At 44.2% G+C, this 17,479-nt stretch overlaps 1 protein-coding gene and 1 pseudogene across 2 annotated transcripts; both read left to right on the forward strand.

Annotated features, from left to right (window-relative positions):
* The first annotated feature begins 1,401 nt into the window (after positions 1-1,401).
* Positions 1,402-9,714, forward strand: LOC146378455 (protein NLRC3-like). Its single transcript, XM_084944564.1, has 5 exons — positions 1,402-1,791; positions 5,529-5,764; positions 5,848-7,660; positions 7,871-8,044; positions 9,537-9,714. Exons 1-5 carry the CDS (start codon positions 1,664-1,666, stop codon positions 9,712-9,714), a joined length of 2,529 nt encoding a protein of 842 aa, XP_084800690.1. The 5' UTR covers positions 1,402-1,663.
* A 618-nt stretch (positions 9,715-10,332) lies between these two features.
* On the forward strand, positions 10,333-12,899 carry LOC146378456 (ribonuclease inhibitor-like; annotated as a pseudogene). Its single transcript, XR_014801590.1, has 4 exons — positions 10,333-10,362; positions 10,492-10,665; positions 11,606-11,779; positions 12,144-12,899. The product of XR_014801590.1 is annotated as a ribonuclease inhibitor-like (transcript).
* Positions 12,900-17,479: the final 4,580 nt, after the last annotated feature.

Consider the following 17,479-nt stretch of genomic DNA (forward strand, 5'->3'; position numbering starts at 1 on the left):
GCACCCTTAGGTCTGTGTTACACACATCCTGTGTTTTACCACATGTTTACCTGGAACTACAGAGGGGAGGAGCCATTCTGTACAGGTGAGGGAGAAACAGGAAGTATTCAGACTCCGTGATAGAGGAGGAGGAAAACCAGGTGAGTGTTCATCCTCCTTCTATCCTCAGAGCCTCCGAGTCATCTTCCTCTCTGCAGAGGTAAGAGAATCACAGCGATTCTTGTGGACTCAGACGGGCAGTGTAAGTGTTTGATCACACACACACGCACACACACACACGCACACGCACACTCACACACACACACACATGCACACACACACACGCACACACACTCACACACACACCACCACCAAAAAGCTAAAAGACCCCACAAAAATATCACAAAACATTTTTAAGCCAGATGTAGCAGATATGTGTGCCAGGTGAGATCTGAATGTGGGAACCACCCCTGGTGGGCGGGGCTGGGTTCTCCCCTTTATAAGCACAGGTGCAGGTAACTGGTGGATCTCTTGTGTGAATGTCTGGTCTAAGCAGCGCTTTGCAGCAGTGTGGGTTGCAGCCTTCTGGTGGAGAGGAAGCTCACAGAAAACGTTCTCCTCGAGTTTTAGTTTGGCAGATGTTTCAAGTTATTTTACCCCTTCAGGAAAAAACATCATTAACACCTGCAGGGAGGCTTGTAGTGGACTCCGCCCCCCGTTGCTGATAGTAGGGTGTGCCTCTCACCTGGGGACAGGTAACTGAACACAGACATGAAGCAAAGTGGGAGGGGTTTTCTCACATTAAAACTAATACTTCTTTATTTACAAATGACATTTTTAAGATTTCATTTAATTTCCTGGCAGTTATTTCATGGCTCAGGCTTTACAGGGCTCGAGCGTTTTGATTGGACGCCCCCTGGTGTCTGTGCTCGGTATCTAAAGTTCAAATGCAGAACTATCATGAAGACATTTATCAGCTGAGCTCAGTGGACACATCATACGATGAGGGAGTGTTCTGAGGGATCAGGTCGGATCTTAACTTGTTGCCATCAGGTGAGATGATTATCTGTCACCCTGTGAAAGTTTCTATGGGACGAACTATTGATCCAAATTACAGTGTATGGAAAAATGTTGTTGATGACAGAATGGGCCGCTCGTGTGCAGGTTCCTTCACTTTACTGTACATCCGTGTCCTCCTGCAGCACAAACTCAACGTTGGTCTCACATGAATAATATTGCATGAGCAGCACTGTCTGTATTTGATTACAAAGATATGCTGGACAGAAGACGTGATTGCCCAGACACAAACTTAGGCCCACCTCTCTGAAGTACGTTATCAATGTGCACATCCTGTCATGTGACCACGTGGTGGATTCCTCTGCCAGAGTCACGAAACTGAAAGTATTTCCACAGTCGACAGAGCAGGAAGTAGAAACACAGCGTTAGTCCCATTTTCTTTTTCTTCTGTGGTCAAAGTCTCTGAGTCAGCTGTCCCTCTGTGAGCTGGAGGGGAAATATGGAAGGATCAGCTCAATGCTGGACTGTCTCTGGATTCATTATCCTCTGATCTTCACACTTCTTTGTCTCCCAGTCTTGGGCGCGAGTCTTGTACAGACTTGTTTGTCTGATTCTTGTTCTGCACTCACAGTCAGTGTTGTTGGTTTCTCTGCCAGACTGACTGAACATGAGTGGTTTGGAGGAAGACGAGGACACAGCAGAGTCTCCAGGATCCAGCCGTCTGTCTATGAAGAGCGATCGGTCCAAAAATCCTCCTCCAGGCTTCAGTATTGATCCTGGACTCTCAGACAAAGAGTAAGAGCCTGTTTAATAATAATAATAATGGATTGCATTTATATAGCGCTTTTCGGGGCCCTCAAAGCACTTTACAATTCCACTATTCATTCACTCTCACAGTCACACACTGGTGGAGGCAGCTACAGTTGTAGCCACGGCTGCCCTGGGGCAGACTGACAGAAGACGAGGCTGCCATATTGCGCCATCGGCCACGATCGCTGTAAACTGATGTCTAAGATGATTCTGCTGCTGTGTCTGTGAGAGCAGCTTCACTGAGCTGCTGCGTTCCCACTAACACAGCAGAGCTTCAGTGAGGATGTTATTGGGATTTAAATATATATTCTTAGCTGATTATATTGTTTTATGTATAAGAGAGGGCCAGCTTTGAGTGTAAACTAGGTCGCAGGCTGACAGGAAACTGCATGCTTTTGCAGAGCATATGAGGTGCAGACAGAAAGTGAAACTAAGTAGAGTGTTTGATCGAAACTTAAAGTGTGCGTGACGTCTAGAGGAAGTAAGTAAGTAAGTAAAATTTATTTATTAAGCGCTTTTCACAGACAAACAGTCACAAAGCGTTGTACACAAATATTAAAATAAACAATACAATCAATAGACATTATACACAATGTAAAAGATCAAATGTAAATAATGTAAAAAATATAAAATGTGTAGATCAACAAAAGGCTTGTTTGAACAGAAAAGTTTTTTAAAAGAATCCACAGAGTCAAGCAAACGTAATTGTAGTGGTAAACTGTTCCACAGCCTTGGTGCAACAGACTGAAAGGCTCCGCCCCCTTTTGTCTTCAGTCGTGTACGGGGAACAACTAAGAGACTCTGAGTCTGTGAGCGGAGATGACGAGCAGCAGAGTATTTTAGAAGAAGCTTGGATAAATAATCTGGAGCCATTTAGTGCTCTGTATGTTAAAACAAGAATTTTAAAGCGAATTCTAAACTCTATTGGGAGCCAATGTAAAGAACATACGATCTGAGTAATGTGAACACGCTTGGTAGAGCGAGTTAGTAGTCTGGCTGCTGCGTTTTGTATTGTCTGGAGGCGAGAGAGAGATGATTTATCCAAGCTAGTAAACAGGGAATTACAGTAATCTAAGCGTGATGACACAAATGCATGAATGAGTTTTTCCAGTTCAGCTGAAGACACCATATGTCGCAGTTTAGATATGTTTCTTAAATGATAGAAACAGGAACGAGACAAAGATTTTACATGAGAGTCAAGGCCCAGAGAAGAGTCAAATATTACTCCAAGATTTCGAATATTTGACTTGACAGATGGACAGAAAGAGGCAAGAACCTGACTGATTTTAGAATGTAGCTCAGGAGGAGCTATGATCATTGTTACCATTTAGAACGAGGTAGTTGCTTGAAAGCCAATCAGAAACCTGGGTTAAGCACTGGACTAGGGTGGGCAGCCTATCCAGCTGATGAGGCTTAAAGGACATATGGAGCTGAATGTCATCAGCATAAAAATGATAAGACAGGTCGCTAAAAGTTTGAAAGATACCAGCTAAAGAAGCATATAAAAAGAAAATAATAATGGACCTAAAACTGAACCCTGTGGGACCCCACAGGTCAGGGCAGCAATGTCAGAGGGTAACCTGTCAGTCCTAACAGAAAAGGTCCTGTCTGATAAATAGGAAGAAAACCAGTGTAGGGCAGAGCCAGATATACCAGCCAAAACCTTGAGCCTGCTAAGTAGGATTTTGTGGTCGATGGTGTCAAAGGCAGCACTAAGATCAAGCAAAATGATCACAGAACAATTCCTGCATCAGATGCCATTAACAGATCATTATAGACCCTTAAGAGAGCGGTCTCTGTAGAGTGCTGCTTTTGAAAGCCAGACTGAAAAGGGTCAAGAATGTTTAATTTACATAACAGAGACCTGAACTGATTTTCAACAATTTTTTCAAGTAATTTACTTAAAAATGGCAATTTTGAAATAGGTCGGTAATTACTAGCAGAGCTAGGATCAAGATTCTGTTTTTTCACAGAGGAGTTACCTCAGCATGTTTAAAATAAGACGGGACACAGCCTTGCCTCGGTGAACTGTTGATGATGGATAGTAATGTGGGACCAATGCTGGTGATAGACCCAGACAGGACAGAGGGAGGTAATATATCTACAGAGCATGATGAGGATTTCATTTTACCTAAAACTATAATTAAGTCATTAAGTGTGATTAGAGAAAAGGAGGTAAATGATCCAAGACAGCAAGGGGTATCTTCATAAGGGGAGGCACTTGAGTATATAAATAATCAAACTGGCTGCTGCTGCCTCAGACTTGAGCTGGCGTTTCTGTGTGTGCTCAGTCTCCATATTCCGGAAAATGTAGAATTAAAGATAATTTTTTGAGTTAGACCACTTTGAGCTGTTTGTCTTTCTTCGCTGCCAAAAGAATGTAAAGAACTGAATTTAATAATGTTCAACATCAGTTTGTTTTCCAGCAGAGGAACTAGTTTGGCCTGAAAACATCAAACTCACAGAGAAACACACGATCGAGTTCTTCTGTCTGTATCTGTATGCAGCTCAACATCTGTGAGGATCAATATTTTGACTGAACTGATAACGGGGAGATGGGGTGTAGAGCGCTACGCCTCTGCATCAGACGGAGCCAGCTGAGGTGGCATGTCCCACCGGGAAGGGACTGAGGACACGCTGGAGAGTCTATGTCTCTCGGCTGGCCTGGGAACACCTCGGTGTTCCCCCGGAAAAACTAGAGGAGGTGGCTAGGAGAGGGAGGTCTCTGCTTAGGTTGTTGCCCCCGCGACCCGGCCCTGGATAATAGGAAGAAGATGGATGGATGGAAAATGACTGGGCAAGCATAATTCTAGCAAATAGTTGTGCAAATCGCCTCTGAGAAACAGCAGCACCTGTCGCAATAAGGGCCGCAGTTTGATAGAGAAGGTCTCAAGGGACTCAAGCATTCTTTATGGCCTGGTTTGGTTTGTATGTGTCCATGTACACACGGTTTGAATCAGTCTGAGGGAGAAGGAGCTCTGCTGCCTCAGTACTGTGGAGTGGAGCAAGTAAGACGGGCGGTCCATGATGGGATCGGTGACTCTAATGTCCCTCATCACTCAAATACCTCCAGATTCTGGGCAGTGATGGTTCCAGCCTCATGAACCAGTTTGCTGATCCAGTTGCATGCTGACATCTTTGGCACTGATGCTGCCCCCCACCCCCCTCCACCCCAACTGACAACAGCAGAGTAGATGGCACTCGGCACCACAGACTGGTAGACAATGTCGATTAATGATACAGTTTGAAACCATGCAATCGAGCAGCGGTGGTTATACAAACACAACACACTGTATCGGTGCCCTATGTTTTCTATCAGAATAAGCATTCAGTTTGTCAGCAGCTTGTCTGTTGGATCGGACCACGCTGCTGCCTAATATGTCCCACACACTATCAGCTGCTGCGGTGAAGAGATAATCAGGAGGAACACCCCGCCCCATCTGAATGTGAGTGGGTGCTTTGGTGTTGAGGAGAGTTCATCTGAGGTCATCTCTTCTTAGACTGCTGCCCTGCGACCTTTCAGATGAATGGATGGGTACAAAAATAAACAGATACCAAGAGTATCAGTGCCATTAGTTGCAGAGTGCAAAATACAGCAAATATACCACAAAGCAGTTGTACTGATGCTGTAATGAAGTTATAACTGCTGGTATAAAGCTTTTATTTTTACAATTTTGTTTGTTTTTTTTCTGGTCAGAATAATTTTTCCTTGGCGTCCACAGAGAGAAGAAGCGTCGCCGTGTTCATGTGGAGGAGCAGCTGTCCTGCTGTGCTTTGTGTCAGGACGTCCTGAAGGATCCAGTCTCTACCAGCTGTGGACACTGGTTCTGCAGACACTGCATCTCCTCATACTGGGACCAGTCTGCTTCATCAGGACACTGTTCCTGTCCCCAGTGCGGAAAAAGATCCAGAACTAGAGCTGGACTGCAGACAGCCAGTCAGAGCAGCTGTGTACAAAGTAAGACTGAACATCTGTCTGCTGATGGACGCATTTCTGAAAACTGGACTTCTTGTTAGATTTATTGTTTTTCTTTCTTTCAGCAGATGTTGGTCTGCAGGAGGTTTTAGATGAACATAAGATCAGTCTGAGGAGGAGATGTGAACGTGTGACTGAAGGAAATGATGAAACAGGAAGTAGAACCCTCCTCAACACAATCTACACTGAGCTCTACATCACAGAGGGACAGAGTGAAGAGGTTCATACCCAACATGAGGTGAGGCAGCTGGAGACAGCTTCCAAGATGGACGCCCTCCATGACACTCCAATCAGGTGCCAGGACATCTTTAAAGCCTTACCTGACCAACAGACACCCATCAGAGTGGTTCTGACCAACGGCGTGGCTGGTGTTGGAAAAACCTTCTCAGTGCAGAAGTTCACTCTGGACTGGGCAGAGGGCTTGGAGAACCAGCATGTCAGTGTGGTGGTTCTGCTTTCATTCAGGGAGCTGAACCTGATCAGAGATGAGCAGTACAGTCTTCTGGAGCTGCTCCATGTTTTCCATCCAACATTACAGAAGGTCACAGCAGAGAAGCTGGCTGTCTCTCAGCTTTTGTTCATCTTTGACGGCCTGGATGAAAGCAGACTTTCATTGGATTTCACCAACAGGAAGCTGCTGTCTGATGTCACACAGAAGTCATCAGTCAGCCAGCTGCTGACAAACCTCATCCAGGGGAATCTGCTTCCCTCGGCTCTCGTCTGGATAACTTCCCGACCTGCAGCAGCCAATCAGATCCCTCCTACATGTGTTGACAGGCTAACAGAAGTACGAGGCTTCACTGACGCCCAGAAGGAGGAGTACTTCAGGAGGAGATTCAGTGATGAAGAGCTGTCCAGCAGAATCATCTCCCACATGAAGACATCCAGGAGCCTCCACATCATGTGTAGTATCCCAGTCTTCTGCTGGATCACTGCTACAGTTCTGGAGCACATGTTGACTACAGAGCAGAGAGGAGAGCTGCCCAAGACCCTGACTGACATGTACTCACACTTCCTGCTGGTTCAGACAAAGAGGAAGAAGAACAAGTACCATGAGGGACATGAGACGAGTCCACAGGAGCTGATGGAGGCTGACAGGGAAGTTCTTCTGAAGCTGGGGAGGCTGGCGTTTGAACATCTGGAGAAAGGAAACATCATGTTCTACCAGGAAGACCTGGAGCAGTATGGTCTGGATGTGACAGAGGCCTCGGTGTACTCAGGAGTTTGTACAGAGATCTTCAAGAGAGAGTGTGTGATCTTCCAGAAACCAGTCTACTGCTTTGTTCATCTCAGCATTCAGGAGTTTCTGGCTGCTGTCTACATGTTCCACTGTTTCACCAACAGGAAGACAGAGGTGCTGGAGGATTTTCTAAAAGAAAAATTTTTAACCGAGAAGATTTCCAGTCTTTTTCTCCAACCACTGGACATCTTTCTGAGCAGAGTTATGGAGAAATCCCTGAACAGTAAAGATGGCCGCCTGGACCTGTTCGTTCGTTTCCTTCATGGCCTCTGTCTGGCAACCAATCAGAGACTCTTAGGAAGTCTGCTGGGTCAGACAGAGAACAGTCCAGAAATGATCCAGAGAGTCATCAACAACCTGAAGCAGATGAACCGCGATCAGATCTCTCCTGACAGAAGTATTAATGTCTTCCACTGTCTGATGGAGATGAACGACCTCTCAGTTTATCAGGAGATCAAGGAGTTCCTGAAGTCAGAGAACAGATCAGAGAAACTCTCCGAGGTCCACTGCTCTGCTCTGGCCTACATGCTGCAGATGTCAGATGAGGTTCTGGATGAGTTGGACCTGCAGAAGTATAACACATCAGAGGAGGGACGCCGGAGACTGATCCCAGCTGTGAGGAACTGCAGAAAGGCTCGGTGAGTCCAGATGTGATTAACACTATCAGTTAGTGAAGATTAGCTGTTTAGTTCTTTAAATATTCAAACTATGAATCTTTCTACTCTTAAATAATGTTCCCCCTTTTTTACAAATAGTTTCGTATTTGATATAAACCTCTTCGTCCACAAACCCCAACGAGTCTCTGGCTGTTTTTTGCTTTAAGGTTATTTTCTTCTGCATCATGACAGACTCTCTAAATGTGGACTCTCAGAGACTCACTATAAAGTTGTGGCTTCAGCTCTGAAGTCCAGCCCCTCCCATCTGACGGAGCTGACCCTGAACTTCAACATCCTGCAGGATTCATCAGGGAATCTGTTGTTTGATGGGTTGGCGAGTCCAACCTGCAAACTGGAGACTCTGAGGTGAGCTCAGTGACTGTTTAGCAGAGTTCTGAAAAATACAGACAGGTTGCAACAAATGCACTGAGCCGATCACAAAGAGTTTGAATTAAAATAGAATAGAATAGAATAGCCCTTTATTGTACGTGTATAACAAAATTATGGGGGCAATTATTTAAAAATTATGAGCACAATCACATGCTGTTCCTTAATAGAAAGAGGTTATATTATATTATATTATATTATATTATATTATATTATATTATATTATATTATATTAGCGATCAAGAAAATCACTGGTTTCTCTGATCTCAAGTCTTATTTCCATGTTTGCATTAAGTCTGATTTCAATGAGGAGACCAGAATCAGATGTTTAAAAAGTAAAGCTCGGTGCAGTAATATGAGTCTGTGTGAAAAACCTAGTTTGGACTTCAGTGAATACTGGTACCATAGTGCTGTATGCTGAACTATAACTAAAATTTTATTTTCAATTCATTTCGATTGTATCTATATAGTGACCAATAACAGCTGCCTGAGACACCTAAGTGTATGCTGTACTTACCTGACTGCATCTGTTGAAGTGAGGCAATGATAACAGAATCAGGTGTGCTGTATGAATCCTGATCAGCAGCAGTCCAGCTGTCACAGAGCTCTTAGACTACATCATAGCAGACTTATTTCTAAAGTACTGAATCACATACACCGAATGCATCCCCTCTCTCACAAACAAACCCAACACAGTTTCAATAACTTGAAATCTGCAGTCACACCAGCGTATAGTCAGAATATTAAATGTGATGTGTGTTTGTAAGAGTATGTTTAACATGGGTGATTGGTACAGTTGTGGGCAGGAGTGAGTTCAGTCCACCCAAACAAACGTTGAAGTGAAAAAATGTTCTTTTGTCCAACCTGTTGAACAAGTAGCGCCTAAGCACGAGTACGGTTTCTAATGACTGAGTGGTTAACCTACAGCATGCCTCCAGAGTTTTCATTGGTTGAGATGTTAATGTGATCAGAGGTACAAATTTCAGAGGAAGAAACAAACACCCGAGTCTCTCTGAGCCTTCAGAGGCACGACGAACAAAGAACAAGACAACAAGTGGCATTTGGGCATGCCTGGCTTGTCCAGCATCCTCCCTCGCCAGCTGATCCAACATACCAGCGGGTGGCGATCAGTTCACAGCTGATCCATAACATATTGCTTCAGACCCAACGATATGATCACAAAAATCAGATTCAGATCATTTTTTATTCCTAAAAAAGAACAGTTCAAATGGCAATGAGGACCAATTAATTAAAAAAGGTGCAGGGAAACAACTCTGTGATCCAGTGTGTACCGTACCCATCCCTGTCTGCCACCTGTTGCTGAGTCAAGCCTGTCTCCAGGAGACTGATTTCACAGCTCAAGTGAGGCCATAAAGTGAAGTTCACACCTGTGCATGCTCTTCCCGCACCAGAGCAGTGATGTTCCAGGTTTTATCATCATTGACTTTATCGGTTTGTTTCCCATGTTCAGATTGATGGACTGCAGTTTATCAGAAATCAGCTGTGTATCTCTGGGTTTGGCTCTGAAGTCCAACCCCCACCACCTAAGAGACCTGAACTTGAGTACAAACAAACTGCAGGATTCAGGAGTGAAGCATCTGTGTGGGTTTCTGGAGAGTCCAGATTGTAGACTACACACTCTAAGGTAAGACACTATGTTCTAGTTTGAGATTAATATGATGATAAAGTCTATGCATATATTGTCTGGATGCATGCTCAATCATCCAGGTAAGTAAATCCCATAAAGTGGACTCTGTTCATCTGGATGTTTTCAGTGGGAGAAATGTTTCAGCATCATCAGGTGACTTCTTCAGTCTCAGCTGACTGCAGGTTTCCAACCTTATAAACAGCACATTTGCACAATGACTGAAACCAGCACCACTGAATAAACAATAGGCTGGAAGGTCAGTTTATGATCATTGATATGCAAATTCTCATGACCACTGATCAACAACCACTGATCAAACTCATTGATCAGAGACCATTGATCATTGATCAATGGCCATGAGTCCCATTCACAGAGAGTTGGGGAATGGCTGCAATCACAGCATTGTAAGATGGTGACAGATGTACCCTTAGGCCCCCTCCTCGATTCAGAGATGGTCTTTCCCTTGACTCCGCCCTCAAACCAGTGTTCCTCCCTGTCCAGGATGTTACATCCTCATCATTGAAAGCGTGTCCACTGGCCTGTAGGTGTGAATAGACTGCAGAGTCCTGAAGTAAATCCAGAATGCAGGAGAACACTTCTCCAATTTGTCCCCTCCATAATGGTAAATGTCAACTTACAGATGATTCAAGTGATCCAGTGATTCAGTCCCCCAGACCCCTTTATTAAATACCCAGCTTTAGAGTGGAAATACACATGTTTATGATTTGAACCCATGATGAAACTCACTGATTTTAAGAACCAGCTATTCTTTGCTTAGATTGGGGAACTGCGGTTTGTCAGAGATCAGCTGTGTATCTCTGACTTTGGCTCTGAAGTCCAACCCCTCCAATCTCAGAGAGCTGTGGCTGAGCTGCAACGACCTCCAGGACTCAGGAGTGAAGCATCTGTGTGGTTTTCTGGAGCGTCCAGGATGCAGACTGCAGTTTCTGGGGTCAGTTTGTTGACTGTGTTTCTATTTTTGTCTTATGTGTTTATTTACCAAGTGAACCTCATTTGGCTACAGACATAACTTCCCTTCAACATACACATTTCTTCTTCTTCGTGTTTTCTTGTCTTGTTTTAAGACTGTTTTCATGAAAGGCTCGTTTACAGCCATTATGACAACACAGCCATGTGTGATGGTAAGGATGGGACAGGACAAAAGACAGCCAGAGTTTAATAACAATTAAATGTAAAGTATTGTATAAACAGAGCATGAAAATACGTAAGTCAAGAAAAAAATGTGCAGCTCATCATGTGAAGCCCACAGCAGCTTGATCTCACCACAGCATGAAATGTGAAAACTGGTCACAAAAAAAATCCTCAATGCATCATTAAGTATAACCTGATGCCTTTTCAGGTTTACTAGTGCCACACATGATCTGTGCGACGTTCTTCAACATCTGTCGGACAATACTCAGGATTTTCTGTGAGTCTGTTGTGGTCAGTGCTATCCTCTGTGCGGTTGCATGCTGGGACAGCAGGTTGAGGGTTACAGATGCCAACAGACTAAATTAACTGATCACAAGGCCAGTAATGCTGTGGGGATGGAGCTGGACTCCCTTAGGGTGGTGTCTGAGAGGCGGATGATGTCCAAGATAAGGACGATGCTGGATAATACCTCCCACCCACTCCATGACGTGCTGGCCAGTCACAGGATCATAATCTTGTTTCTACAGATCAGCAGCATGTGACTGAAAGACAAAATGGATACATGTGCTGATGTTTCTATGATGTGTGTTTAAGCCTGATGTGATCATGATCCACAGTAACAGAAGCACAAAGCTGCTCTAGAAAAGTTCATTGATTAGAACAAAGTCATGCATTTCAAACCTGAGCACACCTGGTTGCATCATCACTGATTTTGTGCACATGTTTTATTATTTCTTCAGTTTGTGGCGCTGCAGTCTGACAAAGATCAGCTGTTCATCCTTGGCTGCAGCTCTAAAGTCCAACCCCTCCCATCTGACATATCTGGACATGTTGGAAAACAACCTGCAGGATTCAGATGTGACGCAGCTGTCTGATCTTGTGGAGAGTCCACACTGTAGTCTGGAGACTCTGAGGTCAGTAAACTGTTGGAGTGAAATCAGTCTGAGTCACCAGCTCTTGTTTCAGAGAACCATTATATTTAGTAACCATATAGTCTTTATAGATCTACATGTAGTCCAGGGATCACATTTGTATGTGTGACCTGTGCAGTAAATCCATCAGTGACGTGTTTGTGCAGTAATGAAGTGTTCAGGACTCTCAGAAGTTTATTTCCACTGTGGACCTGAGTGAAATCTGCAGAGGCAACAGATCTGCTCTCTGCAGCTGTGTGAGCTTTGAACTCACCTCACTTTGAGGTGCTGCATCACTGACAGACAGCTGATGGAGAGACTCTCTGGGGACATTTATCACCTCTGCTCTTTCTTTTTCTCTCTGCAGGTGGAAAGATGGGAGTGAAGTGGAGAGAAGGTGAGCTGTGTCCACCATGACCACCATGTGATTCTCCGGATCTTCTGATGAGCTTTGTGTCTCCGTTAAAGGAAAAAGAAAAGTTGTATTTCTCCACTAAAAAGTTGTTTTTTTTTTAGAATTTATCATTACCAAGATTGTCTATATGTGAAGTTGCCTCTCCAAATGCTAAGCTCTGTTAATATTGATTCATTGAACAGTGGAAATGTGTCAGTTAATGCAGCTCTCACCTCCCACTCTGGAGAACAACACAAACTCAGTGTGCAAACAATACAAGTTTAAGATCATTGGGTACAGCTCGCAGTACATAAAACAATATTTCATATTTTCATTGCTGGTTGTGTAGCATCTGTAATACACTCCAATATCTGTATGTAAAAACAATGAGTTAAAGATGACAGAATATTATTAATACTAATTGTAAAAAGAAGTAAAACTAGTATGAATCTTATGGAACACCTGTACTTACCTGTAAAGACTAAATAAAGTAATTGTGAGGTGGAGATCTAAAGCTCTTCAGTGGAGCAGCTTCTGCCAATCTCCTTTGAGAAACTAATTTCTGATGCCAAAATGCTGCACACGTGAGCAGAGTCAGGCAGGAAAACGGATGAGTTCAGCTCCAAAGGAAATGGACCAGTTCAAAGAAGGCTGGTGAGCGTCGGTGAGCAATGGAGCCACAACAGTGATACTCTACGGCAGAGAGAGCGAACACCAAGTGACAGCGCCACCCACAGGGGCCAGAGACCTGACAGCCAGGTGTCTGGTGTCTGACATGAAAGAGTCGAGAGAGACTGACAGTTCTTTTTTAGCTAATTCACTTCTCATGCCATCAGAAGGTCATGACGCTTGGTGGCGCTGTCACTTGGTGTTCGCTCGCTCGGTGGTAGAGTATCACTTCCTGTTCCTGCTCAAACACAGTGGTGTTTCTGAGTAGCTTATCTGCTTAGCAATTTAATTAACAACTAGGGCTGGGCGATATGGCCTAAAATCCATATCGCGGTATAATTTGAAGCACGTGCGGTAACGATATATATCGCGATATATTCTTTTCTTCTGTATAACGTATTTTCCACACTTAAAATCCTTTAATTTTCTCAAAAATCGAGAGTGTTCCTTATGTATGAATTCTGGTTGTGCTTACTGACCTCGAACGGATTTGGGCTGCAGAAATCTGTTAAAAAATGTTTTAGTACAACTTTGGTAAGCCGCACTGCTTGATGGATTGTCAGAGCATTACGGCTGCCGTAGTGAGGAGCTTCGCGGAGTAATCTGGGTCCAAAACTTCGTCCGCTTCAGGTCCCAAAGTCAAACGAACACCGAGTTAAAAACTGTCTAAATTCTTTCACCTTTAATAAAATCATCAGCGTTGCTGCTTTACCAGGTGTAACAATTAACTTTAACATCCAGGCATCCATGAAAACAGAATTTATTAAATTTAACGGAGTTAGAAGTTAGCAGGAAGTTAGCTCGCTAGTTTCCACCTAAACATGACATACCATGTTATGACTGAGAGATTTTTGAAACTAATTAAAACGTACAGCTCTGCTACCACTTCCAACATAAATGAAGACAGAAACTAAACAGCAGTGACGTTTGCAGGGTTACTGAAGTTGGACTACCTGATATATAATGTTGTGCTACGTGATTGCTAGCGACACAGCTATGTTAGCATAACATTAGCACAGTGAAGCTGGAGGATGAACGCCAACTTTTTTTCCACTCGATAAAAGTTAACGTGAGGGATTCTGGTGGTCAGGGACAAATGCAATCGCATAGCAGGATGCTATACACGGGCCAAACTTCAGTCAGGAGAACAACTGAGATTATTCATCCACAATACGAGGTTAGTTATTAATATACTGCAACAACATGGGAACAGAACAGCTGCGAGAGAATTCAACATTAATGAATCAATGTTAGGGAAGTGGAGGAAGCGCAGTTTTTGGCTTTCCCCATATTTCAAAAGTGCTTCACCTCTTTGCTATGACTGTCACCCGCCATAATTTGCAGATGATAATGGTTGTAGCCGCTGCGATGCTTTCGACCAAAACAGGCGCAGCTTGATGACATCATCAACATGCGCTATCGCGGGAGAGCGATATAGTCAAAATCTCTATCGCTGGCCAAATTTATATCGTTTCTATCGTATATCGTTTCTATCGCCCACCCCTATTAACAACTTACATTCTATACATTCTTTTCTCATAGTATAATTTTCACGTGCTTCATCCAAAGCACACTTTCTGTGTACTCACTACCTAATTTATAGCCAAAGTATTCACTTACTGTGTCTGTACTGTTTCTGTTTCGCTAGCTTAGCTTAGCTCGTAGCCGACCCGTTAGCAGCATGGCTACTTCACCTGTCCCTCCTGCACTTTCCTGCTCATTGTGTCAGATGTTTAGTTACTCCTTGGCCTCCTTTAGCAGTAATGATACTTGTAACAAATGTAGCATATTTGCAGCTCTGGAGACCAGGATTACTGAATTGGAGACTCAGCTTCGCACCCTTCATTCACCTGTAGCTAGCTAGGCCCCTGTAGCTGGTGCAGCCGAAGATAGTGTAGGCCCCGCTAGCTGTTCCCCGGCAGACCCCAAGCAGCTGGGGAAAGAGGGCGGCTGGGTGACGGTGAGGAGGAAGCATAGTCCTAAACAGAAGCCCCAGGTACACCACCAACCTGTTCATGTGTCTAACCGTTTTTCCCCACTCGGCGACACAGCCACCGGGGGTCAAACTCTGGTAATTGGTGATTCTGTTCTCAGACATGTGAAGCTAGAGACACCGGCAACCATAGTCAATTGTCTTCCAGGGCCAGAGCAGGCGACATTGAAGGAAATTTAAAACTGCTGGCTAAGGGTAAACGTAAATTCAGTAAAATCATAATTCACGTCGGCAGTAATGACACCCGGTTACGCCAATCGGAGGTCACTAAAATCAATATTGAATCGGTGTGCAACTTTGCTAAAACAATGTAGTTGTATCTGTATCTGTTTCTCTGGTCCCCTCCCCAATCAGACCAGGAGTGACATGTTTAGCCGCATGTTCTCCTTAAATTGCTGGCTGTTTGAGTGGTGTCCCAGAAATGATGTGGGCTTCATAGATAATTGGCAAACCTTCTGGAGGAAACCTGGTCTTGTTAGGAGAGACGGCATCCATCCCACTTTGGATGGAGCAGCTCTCATTTCTAGAAATATGGACAAATTTATTAAACCCCCCAAAATATGACTATCCAGAGTTGGGACCAGGAAGCAGAGTTGCAGTCTTACACGCCTCTCTGCAGCTTCTCTCCTCCTGCTCCCCCCCCCAAATAAAACCCATCTCCATAGAGACTGTGTCAGCTCCCAAAAAGACAAAAAACAAACTAAAAACCAGCAACAAACAACTTAAACATAAACAGTCACAAAGAAAGAACAGTACAGTATCCACATCTGAACCAAAGAGTAAAACAGTGAAATGTGGATTATTAAATATTAGGTCTCTCTCCTCCAAGTCTCTGTTAGTACATGACTTAATAATTGATCAACAAATCGATTTACTCTGCCTTACAGAAACCTGGTTGCAGCAGGATGATTATGTTAGTTTAAATGATCAACACCCCCGAGTCATTCTAACTACCAGAAACCTCGAAGCACAGGCCGAGGGGGCGGTGTGGCAGCAATTTTTCACACCAGCCTATTAATCAACCAAAGACCCAGACAGACTTTAATTCATTTGAAAGCCTGATGCTTAGCCTCGTCCACCCCAGCTGTAAAACTCAGAAACCAGTCCTACTTGTTATCATCTATCGTCCACCTGGGCCTTACACAGAGTTTCTGTCTGATTTCTCAGACTTTATATCTGATTTAGTTCTCAGCTCAGATAAAATAATTATTGTGGGTGATTTTAACATCCATGTGATTACTATACCTTTCTAATGTGACGTTGTTGTCCCTGGCTCTCTCCCTCCCGCTCTGTTCCTGTGCTACTGCGAGTGTAACTACCGCCCCTCCCCCCTCTTCCCAGCGCAAAGCACAAGGCTCGTGTGCGGAGTGAAGCGAAAAAAAGTGCGAGAGAGAGGGTGAGAGGAAAAAAAACCCCAAAAACCCACGGCTCACGATAAGGAGCCGGCTCGCGTCGTTCACATCAAAGATCCGGCTCTAAGAGCCATTTCGTTCGCGACCGACACATCACTACATCTTAGAGCAGAAAAACTGCTGTATTGTTGCAATTCTCTTTTGCATGAGCCACACCAGAAACGCTCTGTGCGGCTAGCAAAGTCTGCGCTTTGGAGGCGGTGCGGCTGGCTGGACCCTCAGCTTCCACGCCAGGATCTGCCACACAACCTCGCATTGGACCCCTGGGGCATCACAAAGCTTGTAAGCCCTAGTTCGCTCCCGAAAAAGATGCTTGAGTTGTTCTTGTGTCTAACAAAATTCGTTTTTTTAATGTTACTCTGGGCTGCATTGAACAAAGTGAGTTAGCACAATTTAAACTCCAAAACTGATTGGTCGCTTAAGTAACTGGCATGTGACGTGGCTACACCGTCTCCGGGGACTCGGCGAGTGGTAAGAGGCTTAAAAACAAACTATCTATACTGTCAACAAACAACTCTTGGTCTGCATTTTGTCAGAATAAATTGTTTTCCATCTTGTGCACCTGAGTAGTTCGATTCCCACCCAGTATCCAGTAAGGGTCCTGGCTAGACCCCCATGCTAGAAACCAGCCCTGGAGTGGCGCGGCTACGTCTGCAGCCTGTCCGCAGTTCAGGACACAAGCATTTCACTGCATGTTCACTATATTTGTACTGTGGATGACTGCAGCAGTGGCTGACATTAACAGGTTATCTGGAAGTTACAAAGAGCAGCTGACCTACATTTGCACGCTCTTTCAAGACCGTGTTTAAATAAACATGGTCAGAAGTTTACATCATGGGCGTAAATGTCTAATTTTAGGCTTTTAACGATTTCTTTGACATGCTCTTTTTGGAAGGATACCGCAGTCTAGCTAGAATCAGGAACCAAACAGAACAACGCCAGTCTTGTCAGGTCCCAATTTAAAGTTGCCTCCTCCAAGCTCCACCCTCCCTCTCAGGATGAACATAAATATTTCTTCTTGACCCGCGGTGTGCATAAAACGAGGCCGTTTCCCTCATCTCGCGGTAATTTTCTTTTAGGGTTGTGTTCTTGTTTTTCTGTCTATCGAGCATTTCCACTAATGAGAAAATCTGCTTCCCTGCTGTAAAAGTACTTCTAAAAATGAAAAAACCCCAAAACTCTTTCCCTCACTTAACCTCAGTCTAAGAGGGCGTGACATTGATTTAATAAAGTTT

The sequence above is a fragment of the Perissodus microlepis genome, chromosome 11 (genome assembly GCF_051167445.1).
Source record: "Perissodus microlepis isolate ML-2025 ecotype Zambia chromosome 11, ASM5116744v1, whole genome shotgun sequence".
Classification (NCBI taxonomy): Eukaryota; Metazoa; Chordata; class Actinopteri; order Cichliformes; family Cichlidae; genus Perissodus; species Perissodus microlepis.

Excerpts from the sequence above, each read along its gene's own strand:
- LOC146378455 (XM_084944564.1), top strand. The coding sequence starts at position 1,664 with ATGAGTGGTTTGGAGGAAGACGAGGACACAGCAGAGTCTCCAGGATCC. Across the intron at positions 5,765-5,847 it reads TCAGAGCAGCTGTGTACAAA|CAGATGTTGGTCTGCAGGAG; the intron begins GTAAGACTGAAC and ends TCTTTCTTTCAG. Across the intron at positions 8,045-9,536 it reads TGCAAACTGGAGACTCTGAG|ATTGATGGACTGCAGTTTAT; the intron begins GTGAGCTCAGTG and ends TCCCATGTTCAG.